General features: G+C 51.3%; 1 protein-coding gene across 2 annotated transcripts; it reads right to left on the minus strand.

The window, feature by feature from the left end:
- Nucleotides 1-210: 210 nt before the first annotated feature.
- Nucleotides 211-16539, minus strand: SLC43A3 (solute carrier family 43 member 3). Of its 2 annotated transcripts, XM_029206808.1 has the most exons (13): nucleotides 16475-16539; nucleotides 15468-15834; nucleotides 14964-15093; nucleotides 12154-12200; nucleotides 9483-9559; nucleotides 9165-9257; nucleotides 8204-8343; nucleotides 6978-7072; nucleotides 5768-5944; nucleotides 5423-5542; nucleotides 2771-2957; nucleotides 2035-2158; nucleotides 211-1416 (listed from the first exon to the last, which is right to left on the minus strand). In XM_029206808.1, the coding sequence occupies exons 2-13, from the start codon at nucleotides 15649-15651 to the stop codon at nucleotides 1315-1317; spliced, it is 1476 nt and encodes a 491-aa protein (XP_029062641.1). In that variant the 5' UTR covers nucleotides 15652-15834; nucleotides 16475-16539; the 3' UTR covers nucleotides 211-1314. The 2 variants fall into 2 exon arrangements, with proteins under 2 accessions (XP_029062641.1, XP_029062640.1); XM_029206807.1 differs by lacking the exon at nucleotides 211-1416 and having other exon boundaries at nucleotides 1582-2158.
- Between the last annotated feature and the right edge of the window lie 5460 nt (nucleotides 16540-21999).

A 21999-nucleotide genomic window follows, 5' to 3' on the forward strand; every position in this document is an offset into this window, starting at 1 on the left:
GGTCCTCAAGCCCAGGGCACAGGACCAGGTGGCCAGTTCGCAGTCTGAGGGCTCCTGCCCCACCTCTGGGTCCAGCTGCCACATCAGGATTCCTCCACTCCACCCCTGCATCCACTCCCCAAGGCTGGGGCTGGGACAGGAAAACGCAGGCACTCACGCATGCACATCACGACAGCCCCAAAGCCTGCAGAGGTGGAGCAGCTGTTGCCTTAGGCAGAAAGCCTTTATTTTTTAAATAAAATTATTTAATATATAATTCAATATATTATAAAACTATTCCCCAGAGGACGCTTTTATATAACACCTAAAGTAAATAATCATCTCCCTTCTTGAAGAGGAAAACATCCCCAAAAGGCTTCATCAGAAATCCTTTGGTCAAGCGGGCTAGCTGGTTCCCAAGGCCCTTCGGGTGGCCTGACTCTTTGTCACTGTTCTTAAAACCTTCTAGAACGTGAACTCCAGGAAGAACCTCCAGCTCCAAGACCCTCTCCTTCTACAGGTGGGAAAACTGATGCTCGGCGGGGAGAAGGGTCTGCTCAAGGTCACTCGACATCAGCGGCAGAGCTGGGGCTCAGCCCAGGGCCCCCACCCAACCCGGTCTGCCCCTCCTTCTCCCCAGGCTCATTCCCTAACAAGGCTGGGGCTCTGACGGAGAGCTGGGCACCACTTCCGTTTGTTTGTTTTTGTTTTTGTTGTTGTTGTTGTTGTTGTTTTTTGCGGTACGCGGGTCTCTCACTGCCATGGCCTCTCCCGTTGCGGAGCACAGGCTCCAGACGCGCAGGCCCAGTGGCCATGGTTCACGGGCCCAGCCGCTCCGCGGCACGTGGGATCCTCCTGGACCGGGGCACGAACCCGTGTCCCCTATATCGGCAGGCGGATCCTCAACCACTGTGCCACCAGGGAAGCCCTGGGCGCCACTTCTGAATGCCAGGTGGCAATGCGGCCATGACAACTTCACTCTTCACCTGGAAACTTACCCAGCAGCACAGGGCCCAGGCACACAGGGGCTTTGGAGACAAAGAGGCCTGGAGAAGCAGGGGACACACCCTCCCATCACATCACCCCGCCTCGGGCCAGGCATCTGCCAGGGTCATGCGCTTCCTACCCTGAAACTAAGAACTTCCACGTGACTTTGCTTCTTGTCTTGCCGATAAGAAGGCTTGGTGGACAGTTAAGTATGTCTTTTTGTTCTAAGAAAAAATAATGGCTACTTAATACAAGTAGCCTGGGTGGGCAAAGTCTTTCTGGACACGGGGTGCTCAAAGGTGAAGGAAGATGACACGTCCTCGGGGCTGAAAAGGGAGGGCTTCTGAACTAGGCAACCCTAGGGGGGCTTTCTTTCTGACAGCACTCCCGGTACACCAGGAAGGGGTGGACAAACGTCAGAAGAGTGACGAGCACCAGAATCACATTCACCTGGAGGGAGAGGAAGCAGTGAGGCGAAGTTCACCACTAGTGGAGAGAGCAGAATCCTGCCTGGTTTATCCCCTACTTTCCACTCAGACCCAATGGTGCCCTCTGGGATGGACTCTTGGTTATTTTCCATTCTGCCCCATGGAGCAGGTTGGGTGGGGGGTAGGGGAATATTATATTATGCTTTTTTTTTTTGGCCTCACCCCGTGGCATGTGGGATCTTAGCTCCCTGACCAGGGATTGAACCCTCGCCCCCTGCAGTGGAAGCGCAGAGTCTTAACCCTTGGACCGCCAGGGAAGTCCCAATGTCCGTTACACAGATGAAAAAACAGAGGCCTAAAGAGTATTCAGTGACCTGGGAAGAAGCTGTGTCACGTTAACCCTTTGGCTTCAGGGACCCCCACCCCCACCCCCAGCACAAGGCAGGGTACTCCCACTGACCCCAGTTTGAGAAGCAAGACCAAGGATGTACCCATGTGAAGAAATCCTCCTGCAGGGACCACACCCAGGCCACCCCAGCCAGGTGGGGGGCGCCCCCTGCTGGGGACCAACACAGTTGTCCCAATCTGGACATCCCTGCTGGTCTAAGGCCAGGGTCCTCCAACCCGCCACAGTACTCACGTAGAACGGGTCATTCTGAAGGGGGCCTTTGATGAGGGTGAAGATTGGGAACTGGAGCAGAGACACAACAGCCGACAAGGCCATCACTAGCCCAAAAAGCTTCCCAAAGTGCTCTGAAGGGAACCTGGGCAGAGAGACAAATGAGGTTCCAGTGAGCTCTGGCTGTGGTGGGCCTTGGTCAGCCCCCTGCTCCCCTAGCCTAAGCCTGTCTTTATCCACCCACACCCACACAGCTCCCCTCCTTCACCTTTGCTTAGGCTTTCAAACGACAGAGCAAAGAGATGGCACCGTGCTCGATCCCGGGGAAACAGCAGGGACCCAGACACAGGCTGTGCCCCGGGAGGTCTCAAGGAAAAGACACATGAATAATTCCGCTACATGCTAGATGATGCATGAACTATCAGAGGAAGCAAGAACACAGAGGCACAAGGAAAGAAAGACTCTTTCTTTCTACTCTTCCCTGGGAGAGCTGGAACAGAAGTGGGCTTTGGAGGGTGAATAGGAGTTCACAGAGTAGACAACCGAGGCAGAGGGGAGCAGACATGAAGAGCTTTCATGTACATAAAGGCTCTAACCCTCCCACCAGCCTCCACCTCCTCTACACCTGCTCCCAGATGCTGGGTGCCTCCTCTGGCCACCTCTGGTCCTCACCTCCTGATTTCTTTGCCCCCAGCACGCCTCCCTTTGCCCCAAGGGTGCCCCCGTCACGTGACGCATACCAAGCCCACCTACGTACGCGAGGGTGAGGAAGGCAGCATTGCCCCCGTAGAGGAAGGAGCGGTTGATCACTTGCAGGGTGAAGGTGGCATACTGCAGGGTGAGGACAGGGATGGAGGCACAGAGGGCGAAGCCCAGGCACAGCACAGACGTCAGGACCAGCGAAGGCACTGTTGAGCGCAGGGCTGCCGCCGAGGCCGAGGAACCTGGGCCAAAGGGAAGAGCAGAGGCTGCATGGATGCCCGCAGGGGGTTCATCCTGAACCCTCTCTCCACACATGCCCCATCTCCAGTCCATCAACAAATGTTGATAATTCACTTCCTAAATATCATTCAAATGTATCCACTCGTTTCCAACCCCGGCGGCTCATCCTAATTATAGGCCAGCATCTCTAACTCACAGATTATCACAGTGACCACCTGACAGGGAGGGCCCTCAACCCACAGCCAGATACTCTGGGTAGCACCATGGGTAACAGCAAAAGACTGGAAACCAACCAAATCAGCAGCAGTAGGGGAACGCAGCACCAACTACGCTGCAGTCACATAACAGAACTAGGCAGGGGTTAAAGGCAGGAGGAGGGAGCCTGGCTGTGGGGCAAACACAGGACAGAGAGTTACATAAGGAAAGCTGCAGGGGGCTTCCCTGGTGGCTCAGTGGTTGAGAGTCTGCCTGCTGATGCAGGGGACATGGGTTCGTGCCCCGGTCTGGGTCTGGGAGGATCCCACATGATGCAGAGCGGCTGGGCCCGTGAGCCATGGCCGCTGAGCCTGCGCGTCCGGAGCCTGTGCTCCGCAGCGGGAGAGGCCACAACAGTGAGAGGCCCGCGTACCGCAAAAAAAAAAAAAAAAAAAAAAAAAAAGAGAGAAACTATGAGTGGTTACCCCTGGAAGTTTCTAAGGCACCAAATCATTTTTCTAAAACTAGTAAATAGAGGAAAAACCATGCATTTATTTCAGGGTAACAAAATAGTTAATAAAGGAAAGGTTTTCTTTCTAGAGGAATTCTAGCTATTAAAAGCAGAAGGAAAGATAGAAATAGAAAATCTCCTTTTTGCAGCCCTAATAAAATAACGGGCCTAGGCACTGATCGTCCACAGCTGTTAAAATCATTAGGGCTGCAGCTCACGGGAAACTTGTACAATGGGCAGATCAGACTGACAACGTCTGAACCCACTGATCAACCTTAACATCTAAGAACAAAACCACGGGTACTAAGGGCCTGATGACGAGAGCTTGTAGGTAGCCCACGGCTCCAGCTCTGAATCATTCTTGCCAAAAAACATTAAATATTCGTATTAATAAAAACATTAATCTGCCTGTTTACAGGAAAGACCCAATCAAAGAAACGTTTTTAAATGACATGAAAAGGATGCCAAACCCAAAATGTGGGAAATCTGACAGGACAAACAACCTAGTTCCTTCGATAAATGAACAACAAAGGGAAAAAAGGGGGCGGGGGACACAGAGACTTAAAAACATCTAAAAGACACATCAGTACATTGTGTGGCCCCTGTATGGATCCGAATCTGAACAAACCAACTATAAAAAGGCATAGTTGAGACCATTAAGGAAATTTGAACAGGACTACATTATTAGATGATACTAAGAAGTGATTAGGGGCTGTTTTACATATGGTAATGATATTATGGTGATGTTTAATTTAAATAAAAGAGGTCCTATTTGCTGGAGCTACCAACTGTTGTATTTACAGATGAAATGATCTGATGTCTGAGATTTGTTTTAAAATACTCCAGCAGGGTTAGGAGAAGCAGCTCAGGGAAGTGAGAAGTGGGAGAGATGAAACTATAGGGGTAAAGGGAATTCCCTGGTGGTCCAGTGGTTAGGATTCTGCGTTTTCACTGCGTACGCCCAAGTTCAATCCCTGGTCGGGGAACTAAGATCCCGCAAGCCGTGAGGTGCAAGGCCAAAAAAAAAAAAAGAGAGAGAGACCTCAGCATGCCTGCTCCTCCATTCTTGTCCAAGGATCATGTCCAAGCTCCTTGGCATAACACGGCCTGTCCCTTCTTACCTCCGTCTTTCCAGCCCCCTCCCGACTACCTCTCTGTGCCCTGGCCAGCCCGAATCACTTTCTGGGATTCCTCAGATTCCTTAATGTTTCACTCTCCCCTTCACCACCTTGACTCCTCTGTACTCCTGGGCCACTCTCCCAAGGCCCTCCTCTTCAATTTCTCACTTCTTTACTCTTCCTTTAGGTCTTGGCTTAGATGCCACTTCCTCCAGGAAGACTTCCTTCCCTGACACCCATCCCATCCCCACCCAGAACAGGTTATGTGCCTTTCTTTCTGTTTCATAGCTCCCTGCAGGTTTACTTCATGGACTGTAAAGCTTGATTACTGGCATTTCTCCACTCTCTAGACTGAGAAAAGCTTCTTGAGAACAAGGACGTATCTGTCTTGTCCGTTACTGAATCTAGAACTGTGATTGGCATATAATTGGCACTCAGAGACTAGTGGTTGGATGATGGATGGATGGGTGATGAATGGACAGATGAGGGATGGATAGATGGATGGATGGATGGATGAGTGATGGATGGATGAACGGACAGATGCAAGTAGAAAAGGATTTAGAAGAAAAGAGAAGATGGGCATGGAGGAAAATAAAGATCTCTCCCCTCCTGGTTCCCTGATCCTCTGGAGCCCAGGTCTCACCTGTCCTTCTTGCTTCCTCCTGGTACTTGTATTTAAGCCGATCCATGAGCAGGCCATTCCAGGGGGCACACAGCACTCCAAAGAACTGAGTGATGGCAAAGGCATTTGTGTACGTGCTGACTGCAGAGGGCAGAAAGGGGTTGGACGGTAAGAACTTTCCAGGAGTGCCTTACGGAAGAGGACCCTCCCACCCGGCCCTTGCCCTGCCTGACCCTCCTCGCCACACCCCTGCTCAGACCTTTCTCTGGAGCACAGAGCCCTGCTGAGCTCAGCACCCCGCTGCTCGAGGTTCCAAGTCCCCAGCTGTGGTGCTCAGATGTGCTGCCTCCCAGCCCCATCACATACCTAGCACCCTGTCCCCACTGGCCAAGTTGCTCAGCAGAGAGTTGAGGGTGCCGATGAAGAGGTAGTGCCACAGCTGTATCACAGACAGCCACACCAGGTGCCAGGCAAAGCGCCGAGAGAAGGCGTAGCTCCAGAAAGAGCGGGCTTCCTGCTGCTGCTGCCCTGGTCTCGAGATCTCTGGTGGGAAGAGGAAGATTTGGGCAAGAGTTACACTTAAAGTTGGGGAGCAGGGATGGGCAAGAGTGTAGGGGTCTTGAAAGGACAGCCTGAGGTCTGAGCTCACCCGCTCTTCTTGCCTTCCTGGGCACACCGCCACCTCCACGCATCATCCTGTCCCCACCACCCTGAATGAGCCTCCCACGTGCTCTGCCTGCCGAAATCTGATCTATCGCAGTTTGGACTCAATGACACTTCTTGCACTAACACTTTCCTAGTCTTTCTCAGCCAGGATGATGAAAAGAAAGACGAGAGGAGAAAGTTAAAGACGAGGGTTCGTGGCAGACAGCTAGTGTTTCAGCTGATCCACAGCCCCTTCTTTTCCTTCCATACCAGAATCCTGAGTCTCCTCTGGAAATCTCCCCCCGCCCTATTCTTCATGGTCCAGATGGGACTGTGAATTAAGCATTCCATTCCTCACCCAAGGCTGACCAAGTTGATCATTCTCCTCGAGAGGCAGATTTCAGACTGGGGTCCCCAGAGGCAGGTCCCCTGGTTCTGCTCTTCCTGGATGGAGCCTGGCAAGTTCACTTTGCCCTTGCTTTTGTGAACTTCTCAGAATCCTGTTCTCATTTCTACCTTAACCAGCCGTGGTTTGTGATGTTTATAACCAAAGACCCAAAACAGACAGAGGAGAGAAAGGAGTCTGTGATGGAGACGGGACAGATCCAGCGGACCTGCAGAAATGGGGACATATAAGGCAGACTTAGGAGTGGGGGGAAGGGAAGGCAAATGATGGAAGACTGGCTGCGAGGGGAAGGGGTATGATGAGATGAGAAAGAAAAGGGGGACAAAGAGGAGAGATGAGACAAAAATGTTGCCCCTCTCTGGACCGCCTATAAACTGAGGGGGTTGAGAAGATCCTGCAGGTCTTTTCTCTACCTGTCCTTTCCTGATTCTGAGTCCCTGGGAAAGCTTTGGAGGTGAGCAACCAAGTTGGCTGTGGGGAGAGGCCAGGTTCTGGAGGGGAAATGGGTTAACCAGTAGGGCTCACCTTCCTTGGGTGAAAGGAACTCCTCTGAAAGCTCCAGGTTTGGGGACTCAGCCGTTTTCTTCTCTTCCTCTCTGGGGCCATCCTCAGAGCACAGGCTGTGGAAACAGAAGCCCCATCAGCCTGACCCAAGAATTGTGAGCTGAGCCTCAGATTCAGGCCGTGTGTGTGTGCATGTGTGTGCGCACGCGGCGGGAGGGGGGATAGTACATTTCGCTATACAGTGGAATCACCTTTTCACAACCCCAATGCCCAAGTCACAGTCCAGACCGATTAAATCAGAATGTCTGGGCGTGGGAGTCAGGCTCCCATATTTTTTAAAGATCTCCAAGTAATCCCAGCGATTCTAATATGCAGCAATGTTTGGGAACCACTGAAGTGCAGGAAGAATAGGACAGGCCTGGGTTCAAACCCCAGCTCTGCCTCTTCCTGAGGCTGTGCAACACGGTTCAGACCTAACTCTTCTGAGCCTCCTTGTTCTCATTTGGAAAGTGGAGGTAAGTATGCGTATCTCAGGACTACTGTGAGATGAAATCAGAGCACATGGGGCTGCTAAACAGCAAACAAATGCCCTCTCTCTACTGCTTGGATGAGTGGCGGCACAAATGGTCCCATGTCTTCCCCTCCTCTGCTCTCCACCCTTTGCAATACAGCTCTGACTATTTCCCTGTCCCCTCCATCTGGGCTGGCCTTGTGAGCTGCTCAGCCAAGACAACCCAGCAGAAGTGATGCTGTGACAATTCTAAGCTTAAAAGTGAAAAAACCTTGTGCATTTTGGCATTTATCTTGGAACCCTGAGACCACCATGTGAAGAAGCCCAAGCTAGCCTGCGGGAGGATAAGAGCCATGTGACCCAGAAATCCCTGCCACTCCATATGGCCAGACAAACCCCATGTGAGTAAGGCCATCCTAGACCAGCCAGCCCCCAGCTAGCCCACCAGATGATCAGAGGCATGAGAAGCCTTGTCAAGATCATCCAAGTAGCTCCCTGATCAGTAGAACTAGCCAGCTACACACAGACTTGTGGAAATAATAAATGCTTAATGTTTTAGGCCATTAAGTTTTGGGGTAGTTTGTTATGCAGCAGTAGCTAACTAATACATCCCTGGTCTAGTCCTCCTCTCCTGGGACAGGTTTCCTCTGCCTTACCATGTCTGTCCCATCCCTGCTTCCTACTCCAGGTGAGATGAGGGGCTCTGGGCACACCATCACCAGCTCATAGTCCTTACCCATAGCTGTAGTTGGGGGGCAGCGGATAGGGGATGTGCCCCCGGGGCATCAGAAGGAAAGTACGCCCAACATGCCAGGCACTGCAGACAGAGATGAAGATGAAGGAGGCCCTGAGACTGATGCCCTGTTCATAAAGGAGCTGCAGAAAAAGGAGAGGAGAGGTCAGTGTTAACAGCCACGTTCACAGCAGCATTATTCACAACGTCCGAAAGGTGGAAGCAAATCAAGTATCCATCCGCGGATGAATGGATGAAGGAAATGTGGCACATACGTACGATGGAACATTATTCAGCCTTAAAAAGGAAGGAAATTCTGACACCTGCTACAACATTGATAAACCTTGAAGACATTATGCTAAATGGAATAACCCAGTCACAGAAGGACAAATACTATATGATTCCACTTATGAGGTACCTACAGCAGTCAAATTCACAGAAATAGACAGTAAGACAGTGGTTGCCAGGGGCAAGGGGGAGATGGGGGGGGTACCCACAATGGGGATTATTGTTTAATGGGCACAGAGTTTCAGTTTTACAGGGTGGAGAAGAGTTCTAGAGAAGGATGGCAGTGATGGTCATAAAACAACGCAAATGAACTTAATGCCATTGGACTGTACACTTAAAAATGGTTAACATGGAAAACTTTATGTTAGGTGGGGTTTTTTGGCCATGCAGCAAGCAGGATCCTAGTTCCCTGACCAGGGATTGAACCCGCGTCCCCTGCAGTAGAAGTGCGGAGTCTTTTTTTTTGGCAGTGCGTGGTCTTAACCACTGGACCACCAGGGAAGTCCCTGGGTGTATTTCATCATACAAAAAGTCAGTGTAAGAATTAGGGGCTGAAACCTGTGTCTACGAAGGAGTCTTGGCCCAGGCTCTTGCCTTCCACCCTGGTGGCTGATTATGGATGCCTGGTGCTCCCCAGCAGCAGGGGAGATAAACATGGGCTATTGCTATCTTTTACCTTAATGATAAGGAAGACTGCCGAGGAAGAATCAAATGCTCCATTGTACATGGTGATGATGGTTGAGCGGTGTTTGCCAAATAGGTTCCCGATCTGGAGAACACACGATCAGCCTGAATCACTTATTTATTCGTGAAATCTTTCCTGTGCACCCAGCAAGTGTCAGGCCCTCATACCCAGACCTACCCTCCACCCCAGGAGCTACCACTCTGGCTTGGGCCAACCCCATCAGAGGCAGCCAATGTAGCAAAGTGCTTCTCCCTCCCTCCACCCACCCCAACCTCCGGCCAGGGGCCTGTGATTAGGGCAGGCTCACACCTGCAGGTTGGTGATCAGAAACAGGATTCCTCCTACGGTGAGCATGGGCATGGCCAGGAAGAGCAGCACAGCTGAGTCTGGAACAATCCAAGACAGAGATGGGGAGGTGTCACAGTGCAACCCAAACATGCAGCCCCGAACTCTGGCCCCCCTGCTCCCTACAATCCTGGGCTCAGGGCCCCAATTCTAGGCAGCCTCCCAGCATCCTCCAAGGATCTTAGGGTCCTGGTCACGGCTCCTTCAGGTGCCCCTGTGGAGGGACCCTGCAGAGGTCTCCTGAGACACCCTCTTCCTCACCAAAGATGACCCTTGGTCTCAGGCAGGGTGGATGTCTACAGAGAGAGGCAAAACTCAACCCACCACCCCCTTCCCTCACTAAACCACAAGCAGCCCCCCTATTCATCCTTGACACTGTGGGGAAGAGAAGCCTGGATTCAGTCCCTGAGCCCAGCCTCTGATTCACTGCTTTGAGCTAGATTCTGAATTTGTGACTCAGTCATTTCATCTGATAAATGGGAATAACATTCCCTGCTCTTCCCACCTCACCAGGCGCTGTGAGATCTGAGTGTCTCTCTTTTGTTCATTAAACTTTGAGCATTTCCTTTGTGCCAGGTGTTGTGCTTGGCACTGGAAATGCAGGATGAATAAATACTTCTTGCCCTTGGAAAGACTGACATGCAAAAAAATCATTCTAATAGGTCTGGCAAGTGTTGGGTAAGAAGAGCAGAACTAAAAACAACTAAAGTGCCAAGGACTAGGGAGCCCTCCGTAAATTAGTCTTTCCCAAGTCACAGCCTTCTTTCTGCCCACCTTCATGATTTGGGCCATATCCCACACCTGTCTTATTTGCTAAAAAGAATTTTTTTTAAGTTGGCTCACTTTTATCCAAAAGAAATCTATTATTTTTAAAGGAAGCTTTATATTGGGAGTTCTCTGGTGGCCTAGTGGTTAGGATTCTGGGCTTTCACTGCCGTGGCCCAGGTTCAATCCTTGGTCGGGGAACTGAGATCCCACAAGCCACTGTGGCAAGGCCAAAAAGAGAGGAAACTTTCTATCGCTAGTATAAATGAAAAGCAACTCGTGTTGCTTGCTGTGAACAGGAGGTAACTGTAAAAATAAATACAATGAAAACACTGTGATTAAACTGTAACTGAACGCAGTGGCCTTCAGAATGTTCAAAGCCTGATACCTGCTCTTGTCATAGTGTTAAAATCATCCCAGCCCCAAACCAAGACTTTCGTGCATGAAATCAGAGGGCTGAATGAGAAATAAAAAGGGAGTAACTCTCCCACCAGGTGATTCAATGTTAATGCAGCACGTGTGTGCTTCCTAATAATATTCTCCAAAGTGACTATTACCCGAGTCACTTTTGTTCCATACCTCGAGAAGCGCTGTACACTTGCTCATTTTAGAGCATTCACACTGTTTACCATTCAATTTCTGTCTCTATAAAAGGTACGTCTTCAAATGCGCTAAAGGTTGGTTGAGATTCCTTTCACAATAGCATGCTTTTTCCAAAACCAGAAAGCCCTATTTTAGGGGGGAAGGGAATATTGTGACTCCAGTGATTGACACACGTGAGTCAAACGCACCCGGCCATCGCCTCCACATTCAGCCACTTGAAAACCATGCTTAGGCTTTTAGGTAAGAAGACAGCTTGATGAGCAGAGTGGTTTTTAAATAACCAGGCTACCTCATGAGATCTGCTCAGACAGAGACCCTCAGTCAGCTTTGCGCTCACCGAACACAAAGGAAGTAACAGATTCAGCACAGGTACTAGACACAGGAGAGTTAGGTACTTTTTATTTCCTAACCCAAAAACTGAGCCACGTCATCTGGCACTGGGGAGGAATACTGGAAAGCATCTCTTGGCCTCTATAACTGAGATGCTAGCGAAGAGCACAGCCAGGGTCCCAGGACCCCTTCCCACTAACTTGCTCTGGGGCCTCTGGCTAGTCTCTGCAAAGGGTCTCTCTCTGACCTCAGTTTTCTCCTCTACGTAATGGAGGAAGTGGGGAATACACCAGACTGGCATTCCCAGACTTTGGGAACTGTATACACTTACAGACCAGTAAAATTTGAAAAGAAAACTTCTGACTACACTGGGGTTATCAGTTTGTACCCGGCTAAGTCAGGATATTTTCAAAAACTGCCATTCATATTATCATTTCATTAAAAAAAAGAGAGGACATTTAATACATAACGAAAGGATGTAATCTTTTTGTTTTTTTGCGGTACGCGGGCCTCTCACTGCTGTGGCCTCTCCCGTGGCGGAGCCCAGGCTCCGGATGCACAGGCTCAGCGGCCATGGCCCACGGGCACAGCCGCTCCGCGGCATGTGGGATCCTCCTGGACCGGGGCACGAACCCGTGTCCCCTGCATCGGCGGGCGGACTCTCAACCACTGCACCACCAGGGAAGCCCGGAAGGATGTAATCTTTTGAATAAATTCTTCTCTCTGAAGCAGTCCCTCCACTGTCCTTATTTTTTGCATGTCTCACTAGACTAAACTGTTTTTATAGACCAGCAATAACTCTCTCAAGGACTCTTTCCAGCTGAAAGTCTGTGGATCTCTGAATACCTGTGGGGGTCAGTGCATCCTGCCCATCACCTTCTGCACCTGCCCATCCACCAGCTGCCCCTGAGGTTGTGTCCCTCCCGACAGCACTCACCTGCAGAGATGAAGGCTATCGTAAGCGTGGCACTGGTGTAGAGAAATCTGGAACACAGAACGGCAGATGGAGAATGCGGTCAACAAGAGAGAAAGCTGGAGGGGCAGAGGGTGCGTGGAGCCAAGGTCCTCCCACCTAGAAGTTCCAACCAGCCAAGCCCTTGAAGAAAGGGGTTAGTGCCTCGTTTACAAATCATAATCTTGAGTTCTAATTCCTCTTGCTGTGTGACCTTGGGCAAGGCATTGCCCTTCTCTGGGCCTCAGCAGCCTCTTCTATGAAGAGATGTTTGTGGATGGACCTAGAGACTGTCATACAGAGTGAAGTCAGAAAGAGAAAAACAAATATCGCTTATTAACGCATATATGTGGAATCTAGAAAAATGGTACAGATGAACCTGTTTGTAAGGCAGAAATAGAGACACAGACGCAGAGAACAAATGTATGGACACCAAGTGGGGGAAGTGGGGGGGGGGTGAACTGGGAGATTCCGATTGACATATATACACTAATATGTATAAAACAGATACCTAATGAGAACCTACTGTATAGCACAGGGAACTCCACTTCGCCATATAGTAGAAACTAACACAACATTATAAAACAACTATACCCCAATTTAAAAAAATTTTTAAAAAAAACCAGAATCTAACCATTAAAAAAAAAAAAGAGAGATGATTGGACTGACTGATCTAGGTCCTAAGCTTAAAGTTCTAGGATGTTATTGTTTAAGGACCACAACCCCAAGGTTACGGGGCTCTCTTAGAAGCATGGGGTAATAAAAGCAGTGCTTAAGTGTGATATTCTGATTTATAATAAGGGTCCAGGTCCCCAGTCCCTGACACAGGGCTCCTAAGACCCTTGTAAATTCCTACATGATAAGAGCCCTAGGAGCACCTTTTATTCTAATGAGGGGACCCTGGATGGGTCCTGGATGGGGGCTGCTCACCAGAAAGACTAGCCATAATTAGATGCTTGGAATTTTCAGCCCTGCCCCCGACTTCTCCAGAGAGGGGAGAGGGGCTGGAAGTGGAGTTAATAATTGATCATGCCTACATGAGGAAGCCTCCATAAAATCCCAAGAGTATGGAGTTTGGGGAGCTCCCAGGTTGGTGAACACAGCCATGGACCAGGAGGGTGCTGCACCCTAACTCCACAGGGACAGAAGAGATCCTGGGCTCCGGACCCTCCCTGACCTCGCCCTATGCGTCTCTTCATCTGGCTGTTCATCTGTATCCTTTATCATATCCTTTAATAAACTGGTATAGGGCTTCCCTGGTGGCGCAGTGGTGGAGAGTCCGCCTGTCGATGCAGGGGACACGGGTTCGTGCCCCGGTCCGGGAAGATCCCACATGCCGCGGAGCAGCTGGGCCCGTGAGCCATGGCCGCCGAGCCTGCGTGTCCGAAGCCTGTGCTCCGCAACGGGAGAGGCCACAACAGTGAGAGGCCCGCGTATTGCAAAAAATAAATAAATAAATAAACTGGTATATGTGTTTCCCTGAGTTCAGTGAGCCCTTTAGCAAATAACTGAATCCAAGGGGGAGGAGGTCACAGGAATCCCAGGTTTGCAGTCGAGTCAGACAGAAGTTGTGGGTAAACTGGGGACCTACCACTTGCAATTGGCATCTGAGGTGGAGGGCAGTCTGGTGGGATTGAGCCCTTAACCTGTGGGATCTGATGCTATATCTCCAGGTAGACAGTGTCAGAATTGAGTTAAATGATAGGACACCCAGCTGGTGCCACAGAATTGCCTGGTGTGGGAAAGGCTCCCACACATTTGGTGACCAGAAGTGCAGAGTTCTGTGTAAAAGTAAAGGAGAAACACAGGTGGGAAGACTGGGTTTTTCTTAACACACTAAAGGCTGGAGAAGAGGGAGTGGGCATAGAAGGACGGGAAAGAGGAGGAGACAGGTGACCAAATTCCAAGAGCGACTGACAGCGTCATCGTGCACCCAAAGGCTTAGAGAGCCAAGGGCTTGCTTTCCTTCCAGGCTGTTTCCTGGTCCAGCCACCCTCCGGTCCCTCTGACAGCTAGCCTCTCACGTGCCTCCTGGGAGGCGCCGGCTCTGGGTCCTATCAGCTCCCCCGCAGGCCCGCCGCTTATCTCCGAACCTGGCCAGCTGCAGTGGCACCCCGTGGAGCCAGCAAGTCCCCCACCCGCCGTGACTCGTCTGCATGGGATGGACCCCCACGGCCTCTCCTCCCGTCAGAGGGAAACTGAAATCCCACCACTGGAGACACCCAGGACACCTTACTACCTAAGCTTCTGGGGAGTGATGGTGGTGGTGATGAAGATGACGATGAGTCACTCGGGTATGATGAGGACAAAGGTCCCCGGCATGAAGGCGAGAGTGGTAATTCTATTTTTATTTTTATTTATTTATTGGCCACACCGCACAGCATGTGGGATCTCAGTTCCCCAACAGGGATCAAACTGGCGCCCCCTGCACTGGAAGCGCAGAGTCTTAACCGCTGGACCACCACCAGGGAAGCCCCGAGAGTGACAATTCTAGGCTTTGCTAATTGCATGACCCTGTCCCAGGCCAGCCCTCACAGGAAGTAGGCCTGGGCTCCTGCTCTATTCAGCACATCGTACAGCACGCAGTTCCACATGCAACAGAGGAAGGAGGTGAAGAAAGGGAAGCAGGGGTGTGGGGAACAGGGAAGGTCGAGACAGAGTCCACACCCTGGGCAGTTTCTAGCAGGGCTGCTGGGGCAGGGATACCCAGTTGCCTGGCCTGGGTCTCCCTCCAAACAGAGCTGCTGCGAGAATTCCTCTTGCCCCACCCCTGTTCAGATCCCCTTGGGACTTACATGGCTATAAGACGGGCCACGGTGGTCTTGAAACGGTCAAAGATGTAGCCAGTGGGGAACGTCATGAAGTTGTTCATGAAGGATGCCAGGGTGAAGATGAGTGAGAAGCGCTCGTCCTGGGCTTTGCAGTCTGGAGGAGAGAAAGGCAGATCTCAAGAGCCCCGGGTGGATGGGCCAACCTCCCATCCATCCCAGCCTTCCTGCCAGGCCGGCACCCAGCCTGGCTCCCGTCCAGGGCTACCTCTCCCATCTTGGACAGCTTGCCTGGTAGGATAAGTTCTCCCTTAGATAAGTGGAGACGTGACTGCCCCTAATTACCTCTTGAGAGCCGGTACTTCCCTCCCCAGGAACCTCTGAGACCAAGGCTGAGGGCGGGGGCAGCTGACACTCCCTTCCTCTCACCATAGACATGCTGACAGAGGAGGCAGGGGGTGGAGTCCTTCCGACCCCTTCCCACCACCTGGGAACCAGACTCAGCTTCCTAGAGAAGCCCTCCTCCCTTACCATCCAGCCCCGTGGCATTGCCCATCAGCCTGGCATTCGGTTCACACAGCTCCTCAAAGTAATGTTCTGTTTTGAAGACAAACACCAGGGATGCCCAGCCGAAGAGGACGCCCGCAAAGCTGAGGCATTCCAGCAGCCCCGTCAGCAGGGTGGCTACACGAAGGGGCAGGCTCTGGCCCTGCATGGTCCGAAGTGGAGCTGATCCTCAAATCCCACTGGTGGCCTCCTGGGCTGACCACAGGAGCTGCAAGGCCCGGCTTTTGAGCACTTGGACAATTGCTTTGGCAGGCGCTTCTGTTCAGGTGGCTCTCCTGTGCTGGCTGTTTCGGGCCTGGGTAAAAACCATCAGTGGGCGACTCCCTGGATCCTGTAAATAAGGCAGAGGCTGCTCGGTACACAGGGCTGTGGGAAAGGTAGAGGTGGACAAAGGTTCTTTGTGGGATAGACAAAGAAGCCAGGTGTTAGAAACAGCTGCAAATGTCTCTCCAGCCCACATCTGGCAACAGGTGGGGAAGCTGGAACTGAGCCCCAGTTCTGGAGACGGTCCAGTAAAATACAGCAGCAATTGAAAGCCAGGAACAGGGGGTAAGGGACTTCACACAGGTCCTCACAGAGCCTCACAATAACTTGGCAAAGAGGGTGTTTTCTTATCTTCCGTTCACTGACAAAAGCTCAGAGGACTCTGTCAACTTCCCAAGGTCACGTGGTCTGGTTAGTCACGTCGCAGGCCAGTCTAAGGGCAAAAACATCCCCACCTCCACACGATCCTCCGTGACCCTCGGCTAGGGCTCCCAATAACCCCCTTCCCAACGCCCCTCCTCACATCACCATCTGCCAGGAAAGCGCCCAGAGGCCGCTCCCCACCCCCACCCGCTCCCCCTCTAGCACGTGGTCAGCGGCCCTCCCAGCAGGGGCGCCCCGAGGTCTGCCCAGCCTCAGAGGCCCTGGCCTCGTCCCCGCGGCCCCGCCGCCAGCACCCCCGGCCCCGGCCCCGAGCCGCGTCCTACCCGCCGGCCTCCGCGCGGAGCTCTCGGGTTTGGCGGCGGCGTACCTTGCGACGTTTAGATTCGCGCCTCCACTCGCCCCTCCCAGTCCCTCCACGCCCCCAGAGATCCCGGAAGGGCCGGGATGGGCGGGGCCGGAGAGGTCCACCGCGACCCGCTCTCCATCGCTTCCTTCTTCTCCAGCTCTCACAATCCCGTGCTCTTTTTGACCACGCCCTGAGACCGTCCCTCCTTTCACTCTAACCCCAGCAGCATCTGTTTCCCTCTCTTGATCCTCTTGCAGCCTCTCAGCTCCTTTGCCCCTCCTCCCTCCCCTGACCGAGATAGTTTTAGTTCTGTTGCGCACGGACAGGCAGCCCCACGGAAAAGATCGCACAGTCGCAGCACACACACAGACGGCTTACCTGCAGACACACACACACACACACACTCTTCCTTGTGCTCTACCGGCACCACGCGGGTGGGCACAGAATACGTTTCTCTCCATTTGCCCAGGAGCTCAATCCTTTCTCCTGATCTCATGCTCCTAGTGCTGCCAGCAAATCCCAACACATAGTCAGAGAACCAAGAGCCGGAACTAGACAGTGCAGACAGGAAAAAAAAAAAAAGGTGCCTGGCCTTTCAGTGACTGTGTTGCCTGCCATTCCACTACCTGCGGCCGACCAGACGGTGCACCCTGAGGGGAATTCAGGATGGAGAAAACGAGATTCTGGCCCTAGATAGTTAAGATTTTTTTTTTTTTTTTTTTTTGGCTGCGCCGGGTCTTCGTTGCTGCGGAGGGGCTTTTCTCTAGTTGCAGCGAGCAGGGGCTACTCTTCGTTGTGATGCGCGGGCTTCTCATTGCGGTGGCTTCTCTTGTTGCAGAGCACGGGCTCTAGGCGCTCAGGCTTCAGTAGTTGTGGCATGAAGCCTTCAGTAGTTGTGGCACAGGGGCTCAGTAGTTGTGGCGCATGGGCTTAGTTGCTCCGCGGCACGTGGTATCTTCCCGGACCAGGGCTTCAACCCCTGTCCCCTGCATGGGCAGGCGGACTCTTAACCACTGTACCACCAGGGAAGTCCCAGTTAAGATCTTATGCAGGAATAACTTCAATGAGCCAACATGCTTTCCTCTTCCCATACTTAGAAAAACGCTAAAATCATGAACTTGAGATGTCTGTTTTTGTGATCGGCAGTAACCTTTTCCTGTCTGACTACATGGGCTGTTATTGTTATTGTTGTTGTTGTTGTTTCTCCAGCAAAAACGTTTAGATATCTGACTCCTCCCTGACCTCTTTGGAACAGTTTCTCAGAGCCGAGAGGCTGCCTCCCAGGCTATAGTCCTCAGTAAGGTCACTGAATAAAACATAGCTCACAACTTTTAGGTTGTGCTTTTTTTTTTCCAGTCCACAACAGCCTTCCAGAAACCACCCCCTGGAGTGGTGCACTGCCTTTTCACCACCAAGGACCCCTTTGATTACTCCCTGCCTCCCCCTCCAGCCCAGGTTCTGAAAGAGTCAACCTGCCAGACTTTGTTGATTAAATATTCATTCATTGCTCCATTTTTTATTAATCAAAGACATATATAATTGCCCGTCAGAGCTCGTGATCAGCATGAGCTAGCCAGCTGAACCAGCGGGCGCTGCTCTCATTCTGGCCCAGAGCGAGTGAACTAATGGCTTCCGTGGCCATTTCCCCGTATAGAAAGCTGAATCTGGGGAAGAGCTGCTTGTATATTCAGTGTAGTCTACAGCCCCCCGAGCCCAGCCTCCTGGATTCCTCCTGGGGCCCAGGGACTCAAGGTATTCCAAGCCCACCTTTCTTTTCTAACGCAGAAGAATTAAGAGATTAGGACAGTGGAAAACCAGAACCAGGGAGTATCTTCCAGATTGCTACCCAAACACAAAGGATAAAGTGTAACCATCCAAGCACGCGCTGTATAGGATAGGGGTGGCTCTGATCCTATACCCCGGTAGTCACGAGTTACATAACCCCAAGCCAGCCCTTTGGAAGCCCCACCTGTAAGATGAGACTGATTAATTACATGAATTGTCACAAAAGAAGTATGAGATGGGTTGATGAAGGTATGGTAGTCAGTAGCCAGACTGCCTACGGATAGTACTGGGTTCTCCGGGGTCCAGGTATGCAAACAGAGCCAGAGAAGCAGGCTTGGGAGGGGTCTTCAGGGGAACTTGCCCAAAGTCACTCTGTGAGTGCTTTAACACTCCCAGACTTCACATTGGCTAATGGGACATTAGAGAAAATAAGTCTTTTCTTAAAAAAAATTAATTGGTGGGGAAAAAAAAAGAAAAGAAAATATAGCAGCCCTGGACAAACAGGACTTAAGATGCAAGATTTTCTATTTTACTGTGAGATACAAAGACACTGAAATTAATTCAAGGCCTATCTCCTGCTCCGGCTTACATTTTAGTCTCCTGAGGACCTGGGGGATCAGTGAGTGTGGAAGCAGCAAGGGAGGAACACAAAAAGTCAAAGCAAAGAGACAGAGATTTTAGAATGTAAATCTGCAGGAACCCTCAGAAAGGCCCAGCTCCCGGGCTATCCGTGCATCCAGGACTGGAGCTCAGGACCCGGACTGGTTGTCCAGGCTCTGTCCACCTTATCCTGTTATGTCTCTCTGGCTCTCAGTGGTCCCCGCCCGCCACCCACATCTAAGTCTGCAAGGCGCTCCCTCCGGTAATGTGACCGTCTTACTGAAACCGCTGGGACGGAATAACAGAATATTCTTTGAACCGTTCCCGTTTTACTTGGCTCGAGTTCCAGCATCTAGCAGAGGCAGATGCTATTTAGATCACTCTCGAGCCTCACTCCGCTGAGGGTCAGAGAGAGGAGTGATTATAATAAGGTCTGACGGTGCGCCTGGGGATGCCTTCATTCCTTCCCTCTTCACTTCTTTCTTTCTGCTCCACCCTGCATCTTTTGTAAGTGATTGATTGGCTCAACAGATATACGTGGCGCTCTAGGCTTTGTGCCAGGTGCTGGGATTCAGAGCTAAGAGATTCAGCCCCTTCCCTCAAGGAGCTCATTCTCTAGTGGGGGAAACAGACGAAGGAATCCAAGATTTCTGGAGGGAGGGGATGGTCTTCCAGGCAGAAGCCGGCATACTCCGTTCAGAGGCACGGAGCCTGAGTACAGCGAGAACATTGAGCAACCAGCTAGAGCAAGGGCAGTGGCAACACCGGAGGCTGGAGTGGCCGCCTAAGTGAAGGTCTTTGGATGTCAGCCCGTATCAATCAGGTCCTATTGATTCTACCCCTTAATATCTCTCCTCTCCATCCTTGGCCGTTGCCCTATTCAGACACTCATCATCTCTCACCTGGACATTACCTGCTTCCAAACCGTCGCCACTCTGCTGCAAGAGTTGACGTCCATCGTTCCCATTTGATGACACTACTTACCTGCTCAAAGCCCACCCCCAGGCCAGAGAACCAGTCAACGAGCCAGTGAAGGCCAGTCCAGGCTCTGGGGATACCAGCCATGGGACAGTATTGCACTGGGGAAAAGAGGGAACTTTAGCACTGGGTATCTTGCTTCCCACCCAAGTACTGGTGCTGGGGGGGATTTTCCTTCCCATTATGAGCATGTCTGGATGCCCAGGCTCCACCCTATGACAAGGGGGTGGGGAGGTGGGTATATTTATTTAGATCAGGGAAGAATGGTTTGCCAAACTGGGCAATAGGAATGAGCTGCACTAAGTCACCCCCCACTCCCCACCCCCCATCCCCCACGACCCCCACCCCCACCCCACCCCGCACAAGCCGTGGCCCACCTTCCAATGCCGCCGCTGCCTCTGCACTGACCTCTCTCCTCAAGCCTCCTCCAAATAAACTCAGGCAACACCAACCGCCCCGCCACTCTCGGGGCAAGGTCCACATACTCTTTCCTGCCCCTCATCCCCTTCCAAATTTTTATATGTGGATACATTGTCAACCATTCCCGTAAAGGGCTTTGATTTCTGACATGTCAAGCAAACAAACAAAACAAGACAGAAACTTTTAGTTCCTTCAAAATCTGGGCTCGCTGCAAATCAAACTGGTTTTTCCCAGCTATGGTCTTAAATGAGGTTTCAGGACCCTGTTTTGGGAGACAAAAGGTAAATGCACATATTTTCTGTTTCATTTCAACTGGGGAGAAAAATACTAATCATCTCGAGGCAATGCCAAAAAAAAAAAAAAAAGACTCATTGGGCCAATTACTGATCTTACTGATCCCTCTGGGCTCCAGTGTCCTCATCTATAAAACTGGAATCAGGTTGCTGTATGGATTAAAGATGTAAGAAAAGTACCCAATTAGCACACTAGCTAATTAATAAATAACAGCTATTGTTGTTAAGAAAAATTAATTACTGAAAAACGGAGAGGAAATCATGGAATCATATTTAAGGAGGATAGGAAAGTGCTCTAACCTAAAAAAGAAATGAGAAAATAATCACTGTATAATGGGTGAGCTCTGTCATCTGCTCCAAAAACTCCACCCCCGAGAAATGATCTCTAGTTGCTCTCAAATGCACATCTGTGTAACCCAGGGTGACTGGTTTACATCATTGACTGGACTTGTCCAAAGCAGGGGTGCAGTTTGATTGTACTGTGAGCTGGGGAAGGAAGTCTGTTCTGGAACCGGAATGGATAGGAAAGGGCACAGCGTCTTAGAGCTGGACCCTTCAGCATGTCTCCTGCTGTGTTCAAAGCCATCTGACAGGGTGGGGAGCCGCTGCAGAGCCCTGAATGAAGATGAGGCCCCCTGCCCTGGGAAAACCTTTCTTTTCAACCTAGAGTGAATCTAGAAGGACCCCCAAAGAGGCATTGAGGAGAGGGGGCTGCTCTGGCCAATCAGGTCAGCCCTGGTGGATGCTGGAGTCAGCAGATGTTGCAACCAGATCAGCCTCCCTTCTGCGGTGCAGCGAACAGGGCCCCTTATCAGCCACAGGGAGCTTTGGGACCAGTGTCAGTGATAGAAATGGGAGTCACAGACCCCACCACTCTAGCCTTGTGAGCCTCCTGCTGCCCACCCCACGCCACCCAGCCCTAATTCGGTGCTCATCAAGCAACTGCTCATTGGTAACTTGACCTCCCGTGTAGACTCTGCTAGAACAGAGTGCCCGGGGTGCACTGTTGATTTCTGAATCTCCAAAGCTAAGGACCAGGCTGGGGGACGCTGCCAACACTGAGACATCCCCGGCCCTGAGAAAAAGAATAACAAGTATCAATAGTACCTAGTCTTCACTGAGCGCTGACCACCTGTCAGGCATTCTTCTAAGTGCTTTGAGTTTATTCTCTCTCTGAATCTCACGACAGTCCTGTGGGGATAGGTGTCATTGTTAACATCCATTATCTGGGCCAACTGAGGCCCAGAGGGATTAAGCAACTCCCCCAAGATCACACAGTACATGGCAGGGCTTGGCTGTACACGCTGATGTGCTAACTACGGCAGACGTTCTTAACCTGTACCCTACCCATCCCTTCTGAGGGTGCTCCCACAAGTGCTGGACAGAACAAGAGCTGGAATTAGGTTGATAGGTATCAATTATTAGT

Source organism: Monodon monoceros, unplaced genomic scaffold, assembly GCF_005190385.1.
Source record: "Monodon monoceros isolate NGI ecotype Baffin Bay Population unplaced genomic scaffold, NGI_Narwhal_1 Super_Scaffold_7, whole genome shotgun sequence".
Classification (NCBI taxonomy): domain Eukaryota; kingdom Metazoa; phylum Chordata; class Mammalia; order Artiodactyla; family Monodontidae; genus Monodon; species Monodon monoceros.

Coding starts and splice junctions, on each gene's coding strand:
- SLC43A3 (XM_029206807.1), bottom strand. CDS start 15,651: ATGCAGGGCCAGAGCCTGCCCCTTCGTGTAGCCACCCTGCTGACGGGG. Junction 7,073..8,203: donor CCCCCCAACTACAGCTATGG/GTAAGGACTATG, acceptor CTGTTTCCACAG/CCTGTGCTCTGAGGATGGCC. Junction 5,543..5,767: donor CAGTGGGGACAGGGTGCTAG/GTATGTGATGGG, acceptor TGCCCTCTGCAG/TCAGCACGTACACAAATGCC.